At 43.6% G+C, this 21,835-nt stretch overlaps 1 protein-coding gene across 4 annotated transcripts in view; it reads left to right on the top strand.

Annotated features, from left to right (window-relative positions):
* The window catches only part of LOC132005475 (zinc finger protein 432-like), a 61,498-nt gene that overhangs the window by 16,577 nt on the left and 23,086 nt on the right, over positions 1–21,835 (top strand). Inside the window, exons 1-4 of one of the 4 annotated variants that reach the window (XM_059382652.1) lie at positions 12,601–12,762; positions 14,123–14,306; positions 19,295–19,421; positions 20,584–20,679. In XM_059382652.1, the coding sequence (XP_059238635.1) occupies positions 14,292–14,306; positions 19,295–19,421; positions 20,584–20,679 (238 nt within the window). In that variant the 5' untranslated portion in view covers positions 12,601–12,762; positions 14,123–14,291. The other 3 variants (XM_059382650.1, XM_059382651.1, XM_059382649.1) reach the window with 3 other exon arrangements.

Below are 21,835 nucleotides of genomic sequence, written 5' to 3'. Positions count from 1 at the left end.
GAGCATCTGCTCTGTGCCAGGCACTGTTGTAGACATGGGATACTCTGGTGAACAAAACATGCAAACTAATGACCTCTAACAAGACAGATGCTCTTTAATCAGAAATGGATTCCTCTTCAACTTGGTCTCCAGGTCTTCTCCGCTCCTTGTCTTGTGGATCTACACATTGTATCATGGTGGTCGGCGTCCTCCTACTTAAATCTGCAGTCAGGTCCCTGAATGGGCTGCGTGGCCTACCCTGAACCTGACCAGGTACTGAACTCACCTTTCCAAGGTTTGCTCCCAGGTAAATAAAACATTGTAGTGGGATAGAGTCTGTGTTATCCTCTTTAAGAAGGCCATCTCATCTTGCATCCTCTACTGCTCCACTCCCTCACCTTCATAAAAATTAGTTCTAACTAGCACTAAGCTCGCTGTTTGCCAAATGATAACCACATTGTTTTGTTAGAATTCTGAAATGTTCCATTTCCATCTTGGTGCATTTTAGGGAAATGCTCTTGTACATTTGAGGGCTCATCACTTTGTCCTTGGTCCGTGTACCATGTTCTCAACTGTTGCACATGGTGTGAGTGAGGTCAGGGTTCGGGGTCTGCTGGGCTCACTCTGCCTTGTCTGGCCTAGTGCGGGTGGGTATATTAGTCTGCTTGGGCTATCATAACAAAACACGGACTGGGTGTTTAAAACAGCGGACTTTTCTTGCTCACAGTTCTGGAGGCTAAAGTGTGAGATCAAGGTCCACAGGGCTGGTTCCTTCAGAAGTCTCCCCTTGCTTGTTGATGACCACTTTCAAGACACAGTCTTCCCTTTGTGTGTGTCTGTGTCCGAATTTCTTCTCATAAGGAGACCACTTACACTGGATTAGGGTCCGGCCTGTGTGACCTTATTTCCAATGAATTATCTCTTCAAAGACCCTGTCGCCAAATACAGTCACTTTCTGAGGTATTGGAGATTATTATTTGAACATAAGGATTGATGTGGACAGGGGAGGGATGCTGGCATTTGTCCATGAATGCCATTTCAAATTTGGAAATTCATATTGGGCTAATGATAGTGCTGGCAGCCATCAGTAAACGATAGTGCCTTTTCCAGGTTTGAGGATTAATACAGGGCCATATGTCAGTATCTGGTAAGGCCCCTATGTATCTGGTTGAGAGGCTGAAGCTTTGGAGTCCCAGGAACTCTGGGCTGTGGTATAGACCTGACAAATGCTACTTTCCCCTCAGTCCTTCAAAATCCCTCTTAAGGGATTTTGTTTTATATATATATAAAATATATATGTATATACACATTTATATATGTTATAAATGTTATATATGTATATACACACATACATGCATCAGATACATACAAACACATGCATTTTATGGAAAAGCAGTTTGTCCCTGGGGGCAATGATAGACATAGGCACTATAGGTAACAGGAGAGATTTCACTGTATTTTTTTTTTAATTTTTTAAAAGATTTTTTTATTTGAGAGAGCATGTGAGTGGGGGGAGGGGCAGAGGGAAAGAGAATCCCAAGCTGCCGACTCCATGCCGAGCACAGAGCCCGACACAGGGCTTGATCTCAGAACTCTTGAGATCATAACCTGAGCCAAAATCAAGAGTTGGACGCTTAGCTGACTGAGCCACCCAGGCTCCCCAGATTCCATTGTATTGAAAGTGCTTTAGGCTGGAAAATGGAAGTGGAAGCTCTTCAGCTGTTCCTCATGTAGGACCATGGAGGTTCAAGTGAAAAGGAGAGTTGATTTTGGAGGGATGTACCTTGAATGTCTCTAAAAGTTGTATTTACTGATTTCTGCCCACAGTATCCCTGCCTTTGGTCTTTGAACCTTTTCCTCTGATGATGTTAGAGAGTCAGGAAGTTTCTGGGCCTTGAACCAAATTGCCTTGCTATCTGAGATGCAGGCTGGGTGATAAGGGCCCCTGAGAAAATCTGTAGAAAGTGGTTAAGGTTAAGCTGGTTCCTGAGCAAGATCTTTGATTCCAAAGGCTTAGTTTGACATAATAAGAAATACATATTTGGTCTCTGCTCCTAGTTCCTGACTCAGAGCTGCTAAAACCCTTTTAATTTCCTGAGTTATAGGGGTAATAGGAGTATCTTACACAGAACTGTTAAATCCCTTGGAACTTCTGGTGATAGAGGTATCTTTAGTTCTAATAAAGTGACTCTTGGTGGGCTCCTGGATGTCTGCTGGATCGGGACTATTTACCCTTAACTAGAAGCTTGGAACTTTAAGGGAAGTTCCTAAAGATTAGGCCCAGAGATTAGGTTAATAGTCATTCCTTCCTTCATTCCTTCATTCCTTCCTTCTTTTCTTTTCCTTTCTTACTTTCTTTTATTTCTTCCTGTCTATCTATCTATCAATCATTTGAAACTTTTATCTTTAAAATGCATACATGATTCAAGTAGGTAGTTTTCTTTAAAAAGTAAAATATGTATATATATTTAAATGGTTAATATTTATGCGTATATTATATATATATATTTAGCAAACAAGTTCCTTTTTATGTTGGGGGTCCCCAAGACCATCTTTAGGTTTGATAATTTGCTAAGAAGACTCAGAACTCAGAACACTTGTTATACTCAAGGTTACATTTATTATAGAAAGGCTAGAGATTAAGACAGCAAAGGAAAAGGCACAGTGTGATTTTGGGGTGGGGCTGTGTATCAAGGAGTGTCTGGGTCTGTGGAGAAGCAGGAGACTGAAGTCAGCCATGTGTGTGTCCTGCCCAGTTGACATGATTGATCCCTGATAGAGAGTGGAGATAAGGCTCAGGTGAGCTTTCTCTGTTGGCAGTTCCCCCTGCCTATGGTCACAAGTTTGTGCCAAGGAAGTGACACTGCCCATAACTCCATTGTGGGAGGACAGCTGGAAGCTCCTTGTTTGGAACTTTTCTGTACTCTGCCTTTTGTGCCACTTTTCTTGGCTGATGTTAATCTGTATCGTTTAACTATCATAAACAGTAACTGAGTATAACAGTTTTCAGTGAGTTCTCAGCAAATTATCATGCCCTTACAGAATATTCTCCCTAGTTTCCGTAGCTCCATGCTACAATTTGGGTAATTTCTAATCCATTAACTGCCCCTTCAATGCCTCTCATACGCTTTTAAAATATGTGTGTTTCTGTTTTCAGAAATACTCTTCCTCAAATCTGCCTACTTGTCTCTTTATAGTTCCTGTTCTTTAACTAGTTCTTTAACTGTGTCGTCTTTAAAGAGGAAGATGAAGGGTCGGGGGAGGAAAAGAGGGAGATGGAGCAGAGAGCCCAGAAAGGGGCCAATCTCAGGACCTGAGATCATGACCTGAGCCGAAATCAAGAGTTGGGCATTCAACCAACTGAGACACCCAGATGCCCCTACAAAGTGTTTTTTTTCTAAACTGCTTATATTAATGCAGCATATATGGTGAAAATAACAGAATAACTTCCTTTACATAACCTCTGTATCAGTAAAAGGGAGGTGTGCCTGGCTGGTTCAGTATATAGAGTATGCGACCCTTGATCTCAAGGTTGTGAGTTCAAGGCCTGCACTGGGTGTAGAGATTACATAAAAAAATCTTTAAAAAAATAAATGGGAAACAGTCATGTTAAAGAGGACCTATTGTTACAGGAATTGCTGACACTGGAGGATGTGGCCATGGACTTCACCTGGGAAGAGTGGCAGCTCCTGGCTACCCTCCACGACCTGCACCAGGACGTGATGTTGGAGAATTATAGGAACCTGGTGTCAGTGGGTGAGGACAGCTCCCCTGTGTCACTCAGAGGGACCCATCAGTGGTCTTTCCTCTGTCAGCCACTTAATGCTTTTGAGTATCTGCAGTGCTCCCAAGTGGTAGATTCTCAGATCCTTCTCTCGTTTCAGACAAGAGTATATAATGACTTGTCTCCTGAGAGAAAAGCCTCTGGGTTGCAGATGTGAAAACTGTCTCCGTCCTTCAAATGTAGCATTCCTCCATCTTGACAGACCCCAGCCCATTTCAAAATGTTCTCTTTTGCACAAGCAGTTTATCAAGCTAGCAAACCAGATGTGCTCTCCTAGCTGGAATGAGGGCAAGAACTGTAGGTGATAGAAGAGGAAGTCCACCTGGACACCTGGGTGGCTCAGTCGATTAGGCTGCTGCCTTTGGCTGGGGTCATGATCCAGGGTTTTGGGATCGAGTCCCACATTGGTCTCCTTGCTTGGAAGGGAGCCTGCTTCTCTCTCTGCCTCTGCCTGCCACTCTGCCTGCTTGTGCATGCGTTCTCTCTCTCTCTCTCTCTCTCTCCCCGACAAATAAATAAAGAAATAAATAAAAACTTTAAAAAAAAAAAAAAAGGAAAGAAAAAGAGGAAGTCCACAGTTGAACCCATTCAGGTGAGTGGGTGAGAACAGCAAGGTGGACGGCTGAGGAAGTCACGTTCCCATCAGTCAGGGAAGGCTCCAGAGCGGTGACAGTGTCTGAGGATGTCTTAACAACTGCCGCTCATAACCTTTTTCCCTCACGAGAGCTTCTGTGTAGGAGTCGAGGAAACTACGGCCCTTTTGTTCTTCAGAGAGCGGATCCCTGTTTGTATTATGTACATCTTGATTTTTTGTTGTTGTTGTTTGGTTCTCTTCTTCCTACATTTCTAAGATCTCCTCTTTTTAAAGATTTATTCATTTATTTTAGAGAAAGAGTGTGTGTGAGTGATGGCAAGGGGCAGAGGGAGAGAGAATCTTAAACAGACTCTGTGCTGAGTGAGGAGGCCAATGCAGGCTTGGTCTCAAGACCCCAAGATCATGACCTGAGCTGAAACCAAGAGTCAGATGCTTAACTGACCATGCCACCCGAGCACCCCAACTCAAATCTCCTTTTTAAATTCATTATAACAGTCTCTACCTACTTCTTCTACCTCCTACCTCCCTTACTATGAAATCTCACCTTCCGGGCATTACTCCAAAGGTAGACTTTTGAATTCAACATAGTCTTCCAACTAGTTTATCTTCCCATTCCATTGCAAACTAGTGATTTTCCTTCCTAGCGTTCAACCTCACTTTAGATGCTGTGCCCACAGCGTCATCTGATCTGTGTGTTTCCGTGGGTTCTTAACTTATTCTAGACTAAATGTGTTCTCTCAAGGTTAGGATGGGATGTTGAAATCCTAATCCCCAAGGGGATGGTGTTAAGAGGTGAGGCCTTTGAGAAGTGATTAGGTTATGAAGGTAAGGTCCTGCCTCTTCTGCCATAGGAGGTTGTAGCTGGGAGGCACTGCCTATGAAAAAGGAGGTCTCCCAGACACCACATCTCTTGGTACCCTGATCTGGGACTTCCCAGCCCCCAGAAATATGAGAAATAAATTTCTATTATTTTTTGTTATAGCAACCTGGGTGAATTAAGATACTTCTCTTTCTCCACTCTGAAATTGACCAAAGGTTCTATTTTCTGTCTCTTGCTCTGTTCTAATTTCGTTAAAGCTTGCCTTCACTTTGATGAGTTAAGCTCTTATTCTCTATAAAGGCTCCTAAGTTCACAGAAACTCCTAAGTGAATTCAGAAATTTTCTTGAGGAACTAAAATCACTTTCTCTTCCACCTGCTTCTTCTTCATCATCTTCTTTTTAAGTTTAGGGTCCTCTAAAAGTTTAGAAAAACAAGTATCTACTAAAGTAGTTAAGAAAGAATAGTGGGGGGTAGGGCGCCTGGGTGGCTCAGTGGGTTAAGCCTCTGCTTTTGGCTCAGGTCATGGTCTCAGGGTCCTGGGATCGAGCCCCACATCGGGCTCTCTGCTCAGTGGGGAGCCTGCTTCCTCTACCCACCTCACCACCTGCCTCTCTGCCTACTTGTGATCTCTCTCTCTGTCAAATAGATAAATAAAATCTTAAAAAAAGAAAGAAAGAAAGAATAGTGGGAGTTAAGAAAGAGGTGGTGAGGTTGGAAGATCTCAGAGAGGCTAATTTTCTAGAAGCAGAACAAAAATGTCTTTCAAGAAAGTAAGTGCTGGGGCATCTGGGTGGCTTAGTTGGTTGGGCATCTGCCTTCAGTTTGGGCCATGATCCCTGCATCCTGGGATCAAGTCCTGTGTCAGGCTTGGGGAGTCGGCTTGCTTCTTCCTCCCCCTCTGCCCCTCCTTGCTGCTTGTGCTCTCTCTCTCGTGTTTTGTCTCTTTGAAATAAATAAAATCTTTAAAAAAAAAAAAAAAGGAAGTAATCCATAAACATTATCTGGAATTGCTGATTCATCAAGTAAGAGATCAAGTAAGGGACAGGAAGGTGATCTTACTGTTGTCTTCCCGTTCATACAGTTGCGTATATGTATACTTTTTTCACTTTAAATTCTCTTTTCATGACGTGGTCTTTGACCACACCCTTGTGTCTTCCTTCTATGAATTCTCATTGTACTTTGTGTCCAGACCATTGAAACGCAGCCTTGAAAACACTGTATTCATCTATTTTTCAAGTATTTCTTAAAGCCTAGGCTCTTGTTGGGAGACTGTGTACATAATGCATGTATCCAGGCCTCTCCCTCTTGGTTAGATTTTGGGTGCAAGTCTGGGGATGTCAGTATTTAAAGTTCTCTAGAGGATGCTGTTGTGGCAGTTTACTTGGTGACTCACAGCTTAAATGCTGAATTTCAACAGAAGCAAAAAATACTCTCTAGAGGCAAAGATTTTTGTGGTAAATATATGACATGGATACATGAAAATCTGTATGCAGTATAGGTTTTTTTTTTTTTTAAAGATTTTATTTACTTGAGAGAGAGAGTGTGTACACAAAAGCATGGGGAGCGGCAGGCAGTGGGAAAGGGAGAAGCAGACTCCTCATTGAGTTGCTGATGTGGATCTTCATCCCAGGACCCTGGGATCATGACCTCAGCTGAAGGCAGATGCTTAACAATTGAGCCACCCAGGCTCCCCCTACACTTTTTTCTTTTAAAGATTTTATTTATTTATTTGATAGGGAGAGACCAAGCAGGTGGAGGGGCCAAGGGAAAGGGAGAAGCAGACTCCCCACTGAGCAGGGAGCCCGATGTGGGGCTCGATCCCAGGACCCTGAGATCCTGACCTGAGCTGAAGGCAGAGCCTTAATCAACTGAGCCACGCAGGCACCCCTGCAACGTAGATTTTGAACCCAAGGTATTTCTGCTAGATTTCAAGGTTGAGGTTACGTGTCAAAATGGTTAGTAAAGATGTGATCTTGTGAAAATCCAGAGGAAATAGAACCTATAGTTATATAGAGAGCATGGGGAATGATGGCATGATATTTGGGAGCATATCTAGGTTTTAAATAAAGGTCATGTGGGGCACTTGGATGGCTCGGTCAGTTAAGCATCCAACTCTTGATTTCAGCTCAGGTCATGATCTCAGGGACATGCAGTGGAGCCCTGCATTGAGCTTCATGCTCAGCACGGAGTCTGATTGAGATTCTCTCTCTCCCCACTCTGCCCCTTCCCTTGCTTGTGCATGTTCTTTCTCTAAATAAATAAATAAATAAAATCTTAAAAAATATATATATAATGAAGGACAAAGGATGGAGGTATAAATAATAGGAAATGTGCAAAGCCATGGCCAAGACTGCCACAGATTGGTCTGAAGCTAGCCATCTGAAGGCCAGTGTCAGAGGCTATTTGTGGGGGAAGTAGTGGAATGGAAATGGGTAAATGGGGTAGTCAAGGTAATGTTAACTTTTATTGCCACATTGAATGTTTAGATTTTATACATTAGTAATTGAGTTCTTTGAGATAGCATTATTGTAGGGTCTTTTACTTTGTTTTTTTCTAGCTCTGGGTCCTCTTAATTTCTACCTTGTAGTAACTGTATGGCAATAATAAGGAATAGCCAGGGGTTAGGAAAAACAACGTATAGCTGGCTTGAATCTTGGTTCCAAAGGAGGCAAGTGGTCCTTCCGGCTGCTTAACTGATACCAGCGTGGAGACAGAAATGTAGGATTATGGAAGAAGATGCAGTCCGATGCAGGATGAGGGATCGGTGCATTAGGGATTTCAAAGTGGGAGAAGGTCAGTTGTGACATCTGTATGGGTACAGCATGCAGAGTGTGTTTTTCTTACCATGTTTAGGAACACATGTGCGGAGCACCTGAGTGGCTCAGTTGGTTAAGTGTCTGCCTTCAGCTTGGGTCATGATCTCAGCATTCTGGGATCAAGCCTACTCAGGGACGAGTCTGCTTCTCCCTCTCTCTCTGCCCCTCCTTACCATTTGAGCTCTCCTCTAGCTTGCACTCTTTCTCAAAGAAATAAAATAAAATCTTTAGAAGGACATCTGCCTTTGGAGAACTCTGTGTGTCCATCCAGTCTGTTGGAAATTCCTGGGTGGTCATCATCTCTCATCTTTGCCCCTTTATTCAGGAACATACCTCTGCTAGACTGAAAGTTGGAGTGTTGAGGTAAGAGTTACTTCCTAGGGGCGCCTGGGTGGCTCAGTGGGTTAAAGCCTCTACCTTCAGCTCAGGTCATGATCCCAGGGTCCTGGAATCGAGCCCCACATCGGGCTCTCTGCTTGGTGGGGAGCCTGCTTCCTCCCCCTCTTTCTCTCTCTGCCTGCCTCTCTGTCTACTTGTGATCTCTGTCAAATGAATGAATAAAATCTTAAAAAAAAAAAAAGTTACTCTCTAAACATGTGACCAGTGTGATGGTACTATGCAGAATGAAGAAAAGAGTAAATTTTAGAAACAGGACAACTACCTAGGAGTACCATAGATATGCTGAAATCAAACACTGAGGATTCAACCTTCTGAATTGCCTCGCTGAACTATTTGTTCATAATAAGCATCTGCTTCTATCCTTGACCAGCATAATCAGTTTGTTTCCTTTGGTGGGATCTTCCCAACCAGAAGTTTAAATATTTGAGTGATTAACATCTTGGCCCTCAACTTTCTTTCAATCTGTGCATTCTCTGAACATGATCTCAGCTCATCCTTTATTTTTAAATATTTATATACTGATGTTTTTCACACTGCTCTGTCCATACAAGCCAATACTCAACATTGATATATCCAACTGGGTCCTGGCACTTTATGGTCTAATAAAAATCTAAATGTTTATGTGCTTCTAAAAGTCCACTTATTTCCCCCACATTCTGAACCTCAGTAACATTCACCCTCTTGAAGGCAGTTTCCATTTACCTCTTGACTGAAGCAAAATATTTAGGAGTAAACCTTAATTCCTCACTTTCCTTATCCCCCCATTCCCCATTTTGAACTCACGGGTTGAGACTTGCCTTACCCCGTAGTGTATCTTAATTTTCTCCACCCCTCTTCATCTCCTTTACTTCTTCAAACCACTTCTTATAATTTAAAGCTTCCTCCTTTTCTTCTTTGCTTATTTTATTTTCCCTAACTAGAATATAAGCTCAGTGAGAATAATATGTCTGTGTGTCCCCAATACCAGCACTGTGGCCTGTACCTAACGGGCATTTTATCAGGATTTGTGGAATGACTGAATGCAGCCCTTGGAATTTTGGATGACGTTTTCCTTCTACCTCTATTTTCTCTTCTAACAGTGGCTTTCTTATTTTCTACTCTCTGCATGTTTTTACAAGATGCTATTTAGAAAGCAGCTGACTCTATATTTATTCATTGTGAATCATCTAAGCTCATTTATATGCTTTTTGCCTTTGCCACTCGAGTTTTGTGTATTGTGTTTTTAACCAGTGTTCAAGAAATAAGAAAAATTATTAAAGATTCTTTCATCCTGAGGTCATACATTCAATACTAGAGACTGGCCAGTCCACACCTGGGCATTCATTGTTCTCTTCTTTCCTAGAAGTCGAGGAAACTGATGATCATCTGCAGTGATACTTGCATACCCAGAGATTTCTAAAGACGACTAAATATTGAACAATGTGTTAACATAATGTCTTTGAAAGTACTGTTCATTTGGACCAAGATCACTTTCCTTTAAGGCAAAAATCATGGAAAAATTCTGAAATCAAATTTAAATTCAGTCAGTTAAAACAGAAGCTGTGTAATAAAGAGCCTTGGTGAGCACTGTGGAGATGGGAAATCCTTTCTCCTTACAAAATACGAGCAAATTCATACGAAAATGCCTGAAATTGGAAAACCCATCAGCACTAAGGCTCCCATTTGTTAAGCATCAGAGAACTCACAAAATGGAGAAATGCACGTATACAGTGAAGGTGGGGAATCCTTCATCAGGAAGTCTCAGCTCACTAAAGACGAGAGAATTCACTGGGGAGAGAAACTCCATGGCTGTAGTACATATAGGAAGGCACACACCACAAAGTCTAACTAACTGGAATTTAAATAAAAACTTGGAAAGAAAAAAGATGTATAAATAATCCAAGATTCAAATGCTTTTTAAAAAATGCCCATGTCTTATCTCCCCACATTGATTATATATTCCTTGACAGTTTTGTACTAATTTCAGTACCCATTAGCTACATGTGGAAATTTAAATGTAAATTAATCAAAATTAAATTGAAAATGTGTTTGATCAGTATTAAGCGTTCACATTTCAAGAGCTCAATAGTTTTTTGTGGCTAGTGACTACCCTGTTGGACGGTATAGATGTAGAACATTTCATTATCGCAGAAGAGTCTGTTGCATGGTGCTGCTTTATAGAGTCACATATCCTGTGTGGTATAGAAAAATAATTATATATTGACTTGAAAGATGAAGATGAGTGGATTATAAAGAAAAAGCTCTATCTTTGCAAAGAATGAGCAATTGTAAGGCAGTTTTAAAAGAACAGAATTGTTCAAAAAAACGTTTTGTGTACATGTGCATTATTAGAATAAATGTTTACTATAAAAGGGGGGAGCAGAAGAGGAATGGGAGGCCCAGGATAAATAAAAGGAATGAGAACCTCATTCCTTTTAAAGATGGAAGAAAGCTAGCATATGAAAGGAGGCAAGGTTCCTCTTGAGTGTACTGGAGAACCTTTACGTTGTTCACAGCCCTATCACCTCTGAACATTGCCATAATTTCATAGTTCCCATTTCCTCCATAACCCACTTCATTGCACGTGTGATCTTCCTTTTCTTTTCTTTCTTCCTCTTATGACTGGGGCTCTTGTCCTCTCTCCTCTACCCAGTCTTTCTCTTGATACAATAAAGGTATCTTGCTAAAAAAAAAAAAAAAAAAACCTTGAATCCTGGTTAGAGAAGAAGAAATGGATATTTGCTATGCAGGAGTTGTCTTATCTTTCATCACACACCCCTGGATTATTGGGGGGAGGGATTCAACACATATTTTTAAGCACCTAAATTTGGTTATGTCAACACTTGAGATTTGATTCTGTAATGCAGTCATTATATAACTGAGAACAGGAAATTTTTCATGATTTATTTGTGTTTTGCTAGGATCACCTTGCCTGCCTTATGAAAACGAGATGGTACAGACTTAGTATCAGGTAGGAGACTAGGCCTGCATGGTAACGATGAAGTACTGACTTCATGCTTTGACCTGTGGTTACATGACTTTATCAGGTGGGTTCTGAACATGATGATGGCCTACCGGGTTGAACACAGTGGGAGCAAACAGGTTAACCTGGCGTCTGTGCCACAACCTGTGTCCTAGAGATCTCTGGTTCCTCAGGGGAGTGAGGCGAATATGAACTGGAGCAGGGCTAGAAACGGGTAGCAGGCCTGCAAATGGCTGGCAAAGGCGGCTTGGTGCTGCAGAGGCACAGTACTGTGCTAAATCAGTTCTCTGTGGTCATTTTATTTTCTACACATGAATGTTCGTAAGATGTCTAGTTGCAGTATTCAAAACACTGGAAACAGCCCAAAGGCAATTATGCTGTGCGAAAGAAGCGGCGGGGGCGTGGGGGAGGAGTACAACCACGACTCATTTCATGAATACGTCGCAGACTAATCTTTAGTGACAAGCGGCTGCCTAGAGTGGATAAGGGACATGATTGGGATGAGTCTGGCAACAGACTCGACGTCCGTGGCTTCAGACTTCTTTGCGACCGCCGCATACCCCATATCATCTCACTTTTCCAAACCGTGCACCCTTGCATCCTGAAGCACCCTTGCCCAGCTCCCAGGCAGCCAGTGCTCCGCCGCCCAGACACCTAACTCCGTCCGGGCTGACGCGCACCCTCTCCGGGCGCAACCCTCCCCGGCCACAGCGCACTGCCTGCTTTCTTGTCACCCTGCTTAAATTTTGACACGGCTTCTGAGCCTCTTCTCAATGAGAATCGAGACTGCTTTCTTGTCACCCTACTTAAATATTGATACGGCTTCTGAACCTCTTCTCAATGAGACTCGAGACTGCGGGGCCCGGAGGTTATTTCAATTTCCCAACTTGCTGAGACGTCCGGCCGTAGGAGCCACGCCCCTTAGACGGGGTAGGGATCCCGGTTTTTGAATACTTGGCGCCGTTCCCCGTCCCTTACCACGAGAAGCCCTGCCCCTTCAAAGATGATCCCCATGTAATGTCTGCCTTGAGTGAACTCGAGCCTCTAAACATCTCCCCATTTTCCCGTAAGAGCTGAGGGGCCAGAAAGCACGAGGGATTCGGCACGCTCACCATCCTGTCACCTTGAAAACGCGGCCGCCGTGCCTCCAGTACGTCAGGTGTGCCAAGATGGCGGCCCCCAGGGCGCCCAGGCGACGGGCGCACGGCTGTATGACCTCATTAGGAAGCGCCGGAAACCCGTAATCCGTTTTCTATAGAAACGCGCCAGAAACGCCGCTGACCCCAGTCAGGTGTTCCCAGGAAAAGAGGCTGGGTGAGGGAACTAGAGCGAAGGAAGTTTAGGGAAGTAAGTTGGGCCCTGAAGAGGTCGCTGCAGGCTCAGGAGAGACTCCTGCCCGCGTGTAGGTCAGTCTGTGGAGAAGGGTAGGGGAGAGGGGCGACCTAACGGCCTCTGGGTCAGTTGTTGATCCCTTAAGTTCGTGAAGGTAGCGAGGGGCGGGTGCGTTTTTGGAGGTGAGCACGGAGGAGTCTGTACTGTATGTAATCGAGATGTCTTTGGTGTCAGTCGTGGGGGGCCTTGGTGGTCAGTGATGGAATGTCTAAACAGATCAACTACCCAGAGTCCTGAAGTCAGGGTTTAGAGTCGTCGCGGGTCACTCTCCTTGTAGGTGATTGACAGCTGGCGGGGTGGTGTTTGTCAGTGAAGGCGGCGTTTGGCGCGGATCTGGAATAATTTGGAGCTCAGTGATCGGGGAAACATTAAGGGAGGTCCATGTATGTGTATCGCTGGTCTGGGTTTGCTATCATCTGTCTTTTGTGCAGGATTGTGTGACAACAGGCGTGCATGTTCAGGAACACTGGTTGCTTGGTGCTTTGGGCTCATATTCGCTCCTGGAACAGAGTTGTTGAACGTTAGCCCTCCTCAAAAGCTTCAACCCCAAATCTGTCCTCCATATAATTTCTTAATTTCTTTTGGCTCCCCCGCATGAGCCCATCCCTTTGAACCTGCAGAAATGAAAGATTTGGGGGAGATGAAGGATTCAGATTTTAAATTAATTAGCCTTTTTTTCCACCAGATTTAATTTATTTATTGGAGAGAGAGTACAAGCAGAGCGAGCAGCAGAGGGAGAGGGAGAAGCAGGCTCCCCGCTGGGCAAGTAGCCTGATGCAGAACTGGATTATAGAACTGCGAGATTATGACCTGAGCCCAAGGCAGCCACTTAACCGACTAAGGCAACCAGGCATCCCTAATTAGCCTTTTATTTAAGATTCTGTGTCTACCCTTCTGTAATTTTTGTGTATTCTTTTGGATATTCCTCTCAGGTTACCTATGTATGTAAAGACTGCTGTTTTCCCAGTATTTATATTTTTGAGTTTTTTTTTTTTTAATTTGTTCCTTCCCCCCTTTTTTGGTGTGCTCATTGTTCCTCACATTGAAGTGTATGTAGATAGGGTATGTAAAGACTTTTAAAAGAGGTAGGAAAACATCATAGTTTAAAGGAAAAATTCGCTGTTCCTCACTGTCCATATGGCCTCATTTCTGAAATTGATCTGAAAATTACCTGCCAGGGAGGCATAGTTCTGTTCTGATTCTCCTTTGCCACTTTCCCCATCCTTGTTATTTCTACACATTCAGAGTCTTATGCCTAAGGCACGAATTCTGGGGAATGAATAAAGAGACAGAAATACTGGGACCATGTGTTAAGGTGAGTGCATAGCAAGAGAGAATGCAACGCTGAAAGTAATTTTGTTCTTTGGCCCACAGATCCTGACAAGAAATGAATGAAGAAAAAGGAGGCCCCAGGACCTAGATAGTGTCATCTCTGGGCCACTTTTGACTGGTGACTAGATTTCTAACTAGAAATTTAGAGCATATCCAGAAGAGACAAAGACAGAATATTGCAGTTGCTGGCTATTTCTCAAAACAGAAGAAAATGATCAATGCCCAGGTGATTTTTGTCTTGTTTTATTCTCTCTTTTGTTCCCTAATGGATGTGTAGAGGCTTGTAAAAATCCGTTCAGTATCTACAGAGAATTAAGGTTTGAATCTAACTCCAACATTGTCACAAAGCAGAAGGAAGAATATAGGGTTCAGGGGCGCCTGGGTGGTGCAGTTGGTTAACTGTCCAGCTCTTGATCTCAGCTCAGGTCTTAATCTGAGGTCATGAGTTCAAGGCCTGGACTGGGTTCCATGCATGGAGCCTACTTAAAAAAAAAAAAATGGCTGGGTTCCATGCATGGAGCCTACTTAAAAAAAAAAAAATAGAAAAGACCATAGTGTTCCTATGATTCCTAGTAAATGATGAATGTTGGAACACCACGTGTAACTGAATCCTCTGGCTTACATTAGCCGTCACACTGCATCTCTTGTGTGTGATGAGAGAATCATGTTATGTGATATGCAGTGACCATGAGGAGAAAGCAGAATGGTTCCTCTGGCACTCAGGACTCAAGGAAAATGTTATATTCTTAGAGTTGATGGAGTGGACAGTGTTGTGAGCAGTAGCTTTCCAATAAAGGCAGCAGCAGACTTCCTACTGTTATTACAGAGTTCCTCAGAGTCTTCTGTGGGAATAGGCCAAGGAAACTCAGTGACCACAATTTTTGCAGGGAACCAATGCAAGGCTTCATGAACAGATGGCTGAACTGGCATTAAATTACATATTTGGCTTTAGATAGTTGCAGGAAAATTTTTTTTGGTAAGAGCTTGAGTTATAAGGTTCTGGAGTGTTTGCTGTGTAACTTCATGTTATCCCAGAAAATGTGTTATCCTTTTCCATTTTAAGATCTAATTTTTACGTACTCTTCCTTTATTGCTTTTGTTTCCTGTATTTGTACAAATGACTCATGAGTATCATTTTTTAAAAAAGATTTGTTTGTTTATTTATTTACTTATTTATTTTAGAGAGAGAAAACACACAAGTGTGGGGCGGGGCAGAGGGAGAGGGAGAATCCCAGCCTCTGAGCAGGTAGCCTGGAGCTTATGCAGGGTTCGATCCCACCACTCTGAGGTCACAGCCTGAGCCGAAATCAGGAGCTGGATGCCCAAGTGATGGAGCCACCCAGAAGCCCCCCATGAATACCTTTTCTTATTTTTTTCTCATGAGGACCTTTTAAAGGAAAAACATCCTCATGATGGAGTATACATGGGCAAAAAAATAAATGCCCTCTTTCTGTCCCCTTTCCGCATTGCTTCGTACCACTTCAGTAGAAACTTGGTGTGTTCCTGCTGTCACTGAACCTGTGTGTGCATCTGTATACATGTGCCCATGTAGAAATGTATTTAGATTTATGTATATTTGTGTTTGTAAACACAACTATCACGACATTTTGTGTATCAGTGGAATCATACTCCAAAGGACATAATCTGTTGATTTAAGATGCTATAATTCAAGCATCTGAAGGAATAATAACTGCAACGGATTGGTGACTATTAACTACAAAATTCATTTGCCTGTAATCATACTCCGCAAAAGGAGTTAAACGATGTAAAGCATTTAGTGAGTGCCTCCTAAGTGGTATGTGCATGATCCACGCCTGAAATCTTTCCCGGTGCTATAGGACAGGATCAGATTGCTAAATGTTCTCTTTTTAAAAAGATTTTATTTATTTATTTGAGAGCGGGAGAGCACAGAGGGAGAGGGAGAGGGAGAAGCAGACTCCCCACTGAGCAGAGAGCCCAACATGGGACATGATCCCAGGACCCTGAGATAATGACCTGAGCTGAGGGCAGAAACTTGACTGAGCCACCCAGGTGCCCCAAGATTGCATAATTTTCAACAGTCGGAATGGTCCAATATTCTTTTGCCTTCTTTTGAGATTGGAATCCTTATTTACTTGTTGGCCGGTTGGATTTTTTTCTCTTGCAAAATGCCTTTTACATTTAGAAAAACATTTTTTTCTTACCAGTTAATGAGAATTAAGCACTGTGTATTGGTCCTTTATTTTGTTTATAAAAAACATCTCCCAGCTTGTCACTTTTCTTTTCACTCTGTCCATGATATCTTTTTCAACACAGATGTTTTAATTCTTTCCTTTCATAAAATTTATTATTTTTCTATGGATTTTGGATTATGACACGAACATCATAGGTTCCTTTGTTTTATGGTTAACTTGAAACAGGAAAAAGGTATTTTCAAGTGTGATATTAGGTATGAACCTAAATTTTCATTTTTCCAAATGAGTCTCCATGTCACATAAAATAATCAGGATGTGATAATATCAACAGTGTTAAGAATATGCAGGCTTTACCAAGTCTGTTCTCATCTCTGTGTAATCTCTCAATGATGTGGGGATAGATTCCCATCAATTTTTCCCTGATATGGCAGGTCCATTGACAGGCAGGTCTCAGTTCATTCCCTGGTGGCATTCAGGTATAACCTTTATGACCACAGGACAGGACATTGAAGACATTCCACACTCTTGATCTGTTTTTTTATTCACAGAAGCTCTGACACCAAATGTGGCTATTTTAGTCAAACCTACTAATTCTCCAAATCTGTTGGGTGTCCTACCCACCCAGTTGGGTGTCCTACAATTCAACTTAATTCTGATACTCACTACCTGGGGTTCACATCAGATCCCACAGGCCAAAGGCTTGGTTCCATGAGACTGCCCCCACTTTAGGAGCCAGTCAAAAGTCCCAGATTGTTACCTATATTTGTGGTGACCAGCTGTAAATTTGATGGTTCCCACAACTCCCTTTTCAGGGTTGGTAATATGCTAGAACAATTCATAGAACTCAGGAAAGCACTTTACAAACATTTACTGATTTACTGTAAAGGCTACAATTCAGGAATAGCCAAATGGAAGAGATGCACAGGGCCAGGGAAGGGAGAAGGGGTGAGGAGGTCCTCCCTCAGGGAACCACCCTGCCCCCACCTCAATGTGTTCACCACCCTGGGAGCTCCCCACGTCTGTTGTGTAGGGGGTTTTATGATGGTTTTCTTATACAGGCACAATTGATTAAATCGCTGGTCGTCCAGTCTGTCTTTCCTCCCTGGCTGCTGAGGGTCTTTCAGGTCTCTTATCCTGAAGCTCTGCAGGGGGCCCCCAGCCATTAGTCATCATGTCAGGATGCAGAAAACACTTAGGACTCCAGAGAGTCCAACAGTTTTAAGAAACTGTGCTGGGAACCAGGGAAAGACCAAATACAGATTTATCACAACATTTTCCCTGCTTCTATTGTTTTTATTTCACTAAATTTTATCTCTCTTTAGTTGGTAATGAGTCTTTTCTTTCTGGTTGTTTTCATAGTTTGACTTTTGCTGCTGGTGTTCTATGCGGTCAGATTGATGAGTCTAGACTTGGATTTCCTGCCGGGTTTTGCTTGCTGATTAAGTCTGTGTTGCAGGATGTTCGGTCAGTTCTGAAGTTTTCTCAGTCCTGAGATCTTCGCATTGCTTCTCCGATTCTCTGTAATTGCTCCCAAAAACTATGTATAGGCCTCACTCTATCCTCAGTCTCTATTAATTCTCCTTTACATTTTCTATCATTTTGTGTGTCTGCTTCATTTTTTGGTTATTTTTTTTAAAGCTTTATTTATTTGACAGAGATCACAAGTAGGCAGAGAGGCAGGCAGAGAGAGAGGAGGAAGCAGGCTCCCTGCGGAGCAGAAAGCCCGATGCAGGGCTCCATCCCAGGACCCTGAGATCATGACCTGAGCCGAAGGCAGAGACTTTAACCCATTGAGCCACCCAGGCGCCCCAGTTTTTTGGTTATTTTTTTAAATGAATATTCCAGTACACCGATTATCTCATAAGTGTATCTGTGATGCTAACCTTTTATGAAAGAACAAAAAACATACACTGGTCTCTGCCCCTAGTTCTGACACAAGGCTCCTAAAATCCTTGTAATTCCCTAAGTGAAAGAGTACCATTGGCATCTTTTTTTTTTTTTAAAGATTTTATTTATTTATTTGACAGAGAGAGAGATCACAAATAGGCAGAGAGACAGACAGAGAGAGAGATGAGGAGAAGCAGGCTCCCTGCTGAGCAGAGAGCCCTATGCGGGACTTGATCCCAGGCCCCTGGGATCATGACCCAAGCTTAATCCACTGAGCCACCCAGGCGCCCCACCATTGGCATCTTTTGTTCAAATATTTGGTCTTTGACCTCATCTGCGACAGAGTTCCTAAATCCCTTGGAATTTCCTGGGTGATAGAAGCATCTCTTGTTCTAATGGCATGACTCTGGGTGGATTCCTGGGTATGGGGTGTCACCAGAAAGACCAACCCATGGTTAGAAGTGTGGGATTTTCAGTGATACCCCATCATCCAGAGAGGGGAGAGGGGCTTGAAATTGAGTTCATGACGAGTCATTCCTGTGTGATGGAGCCTCCATAAGATTCCAAAGGTATGTGAGTTGGAGTGCTCTCCGTTTGGTGGACATGGGTGCTGGGACATGGGTGCTGCATGACACACCCCTCCCCTCATGCCTTGCCCTGTGGGGCCCTTTGATCTGGATGAAATCTGTATCCTTTATAATATTCTCTTACAATAAACTAGTATGCAGTAAGTAAACTGAGTTCTCTGAGCCACTCAAGCAAATTCAACCCAAGGAGGGAGTCATCTATAGCTGGTTAATCTGAAACCTGGGTGACAACATGAACTTGGATTGGTGGTGTCTGAAGTGGGGGCAGAGGTGGGGGCAGAGGTGGGCAGAGGGGGCAGAGGTGGGGGCAGAGGTGGCCTTGTGGGACTGACCTCATGAAATGTGACACTATCTCCAGGTAGCTCGTGTTAGAACTGAGTTGAATTTTAGGCTACCCAGCCAGTGTCAGAGAATTTCTTTAAAAACGTGCGGACCACAACATATACATCAGACTTGGTCTCAGCTTTGTAGCTTTGTAGTTACTATTAGCAGAACAACTTCCTGTGTACTTCTTATGAATCAATGAAAGAGAAACACTCGTATGAAACAGGAACATGTTGTTACAGGAACCGCTGACACTGGAGGACGTGGCCGTGGACTTTACCTGGGAGGAGTGGCAGCTGCTGGCCCCCGCCCAGAAGGGCCTGTACCGGGATGTGATATTGGAGAACTACAGCAACCTGGTGTCAGTGGGTGAGGACAGCTCCCCTGTGTCACTCAGAGGGTGCCCAGTTAGTGGCCTTTCCATTCTCAGCTGCTTACACTCCAGAGCCACTGCTTTGCTCTATTTGGCAGAGTCTCAGTGCCTCCTTGGGCACATGACACAAGGGTCTGATGTACTACGACCTGCTCTTACTACCAGCACAAACGGTGCTAAACCTGTGGGGTTTTTCTACACCAACAGCCAGTTCTCCAACTCTCCAGGGACCAGCTGGTGTCCTGCCATTCATTTCAGTTCTGCCACTACCCAGAGTTAGCCTCAGACTCCACAGGCTTAAGGACTCAGTTCCACAGGACTGCTCTCACTTCAGATGCCAGTGGCCACTGCTGGGTGCCCACTACCTAGGTTACCCAGTCCAGCAATAAATTGGGCAATCCTGCAACCCCCTTCAGACCTGGCAATTTTCTGGAACAGCTGACAGAACTGGAAAGCACTTTACTTAAGATTACTATTTTATTATAAAGGATAAAACTTGGGAACAGCCCAAAGGAATAGTTGTGTAAGGCGTGGGTGTAAGGGAGGGGTGTGGACCTTCCATGACCACTCCAGGTCTGCCCACCCTCCCAGCCCTTCAGGTGTGTTCACCAACCTGGAAACTCCCAACTTGGTGGTTTAGGGCTTTTTATGGAGGTTTTATTCTGTGGGCATGATTGCTTAAATCATGATTAACTCAGTCTACCAGTGGCAGGGGCAGTGGATGGGAGCTGAAGGTTCTAATCTTCTCATCCTGCCAGGGTTTTTGTGGCAACCAGCCACCACGCTCAAACTCTACAGGGGTCCCTGCCACCAGTCATTAGTTCACAGAAAGACACACATCACTTTAGAGAGTCTAGGGATGTTAGAAGTTCTTATGTCGGGAACGGGAACTTAGACCAAATGCTCTAACAGAAGATGCTCCTATCATGGCTGTCACTTAGGAAATTACAAGGGCCTTAGGAGCTATGTGTCAGGAACTGGGTACAAAGACCAAATCCACATCATTATTTCACAGAGTCATATGTGCCCTCTCCTGAGAGACAAGCCTCTGCTTTGCAGATGTGAAAACTGTCTCAGGCCCTCAAATGTAGCATTCCCCCATCTTCACGGACCCCAGCCAGATTTGGTGAGTCCAAGTGTTCTCTTTCCCATGAGCAGGGTATCAAGCCAGCAAGCCAGATGCACTCTCCAGGCTGGAACGAGGGGAGGAACCGTGGGCGAAACAGGAGGAAGTCCCCAGTGGAACTCGGCAGGGTGAGTGAGAACCGGGACCCTGGTAACCGGAAGTCGCCCTCGTCATCGAGAGAAGGCTGGCAGCAGTGCTCCTTGTATCTTTCTCCCATAGCAGAACTTTCCCTTTAGGTCTTTAGAGGGAAGTTGAACTCTTTTTTTCTCTTCTGATATCTGACCCTAGCTTCTTTTCATTTTACATCTTGATTTTTGTTGGTTTGCCTAGTTTTCTTACATGGAGTCTGTGGTTTACCCTTTCTTTGTACCCTGTCAGAGTGTGTGTCCCTATTCCTTCCGCCACCCTGGCTGTGAAATCCGTACCCCCCATCCCCAGGCCTTACTCCGAAAGAGCTGTATGAATTCACACTGTTTCTGACTATGGTACCTTCCCGCCTGGCTCTTGGGAAATGCCAGCTGCCCTCCCAACGGCCGGCTCCAGCCCGTGTTGTGCCATCACAGTAACCTGGTCTCTAGCTAGTCCTTTCTAGCTTTCCCTTCCACTCGAGATTCTTCCAACTCTTTTCCATTTTCTCTGCTGAATTCCTAATACTTGAGGCTTTCCTTCTGGCTCATGAATTAAGCTCTTCTGTTGTCTGGAAGAGACTCCAAATTGGTGTCTCATACATACTGTGTAGCATTGTGGGTATTTTACCTGCCCAAGATTTCTGAGTCCCTGCATGAGGAGAATTAATCCCCTTCCCTCCACTGACAATCCCCTTCTATCTCATCTGAGCATCAGATTTGCCTTTTGTACTGTACACCTTACCCCATCCACACTGCTCTCAGCTATAGCATTCTTGTCTTAAAGGTCTCTGCTCTTGCTGTTCAGTGTTTCACTAGAAAAGATGGTTTTACATTCTACATCACTTCTAATCAGCTTATGCCTGTCTTGATGGCTTCCTTTGTATGGTTAATATTTCCGATTTTCCCTTGGTTTGTCCAAGGTCTTCCCATTTCTCTAAATCATTTGTTTTCCCTATTTTTAAAAGCAGCTTTGAAATAATTCGCATAACCTATAATTTGCCAACTTAGCACATACAATTCAGTGCATTGTAGTACATTGACAGGGTTATGTAATCATCCCCTTAAGCAATTTTGGAAGATTTTCATCACTTTGAAAAGAATCATTTCCAGGGCGCCTGGCTGGCTCACTCAGTAGAGCATGTGACTCTTGATCTGG

The sequence above is a fragment of the Mustela nigripes genome, chromosome 17, assembly GCF_022355385.1.
Source record: "Mustela nigripes isolate SB6536 chromosome 17, MUSNIG.SB6536, whole genome shotgun sequence".
NCBI lineage: Eukaryota > Metazoa > Chordata > Mammalia > Carnivora > Mustelidae > Mustela > Mustela nigripes.
The sequence above is the reverse complement of the archived record's forward strand: the minus strand, read 5'-3'. Positions and strand labels throughout refer to the sequence as shown.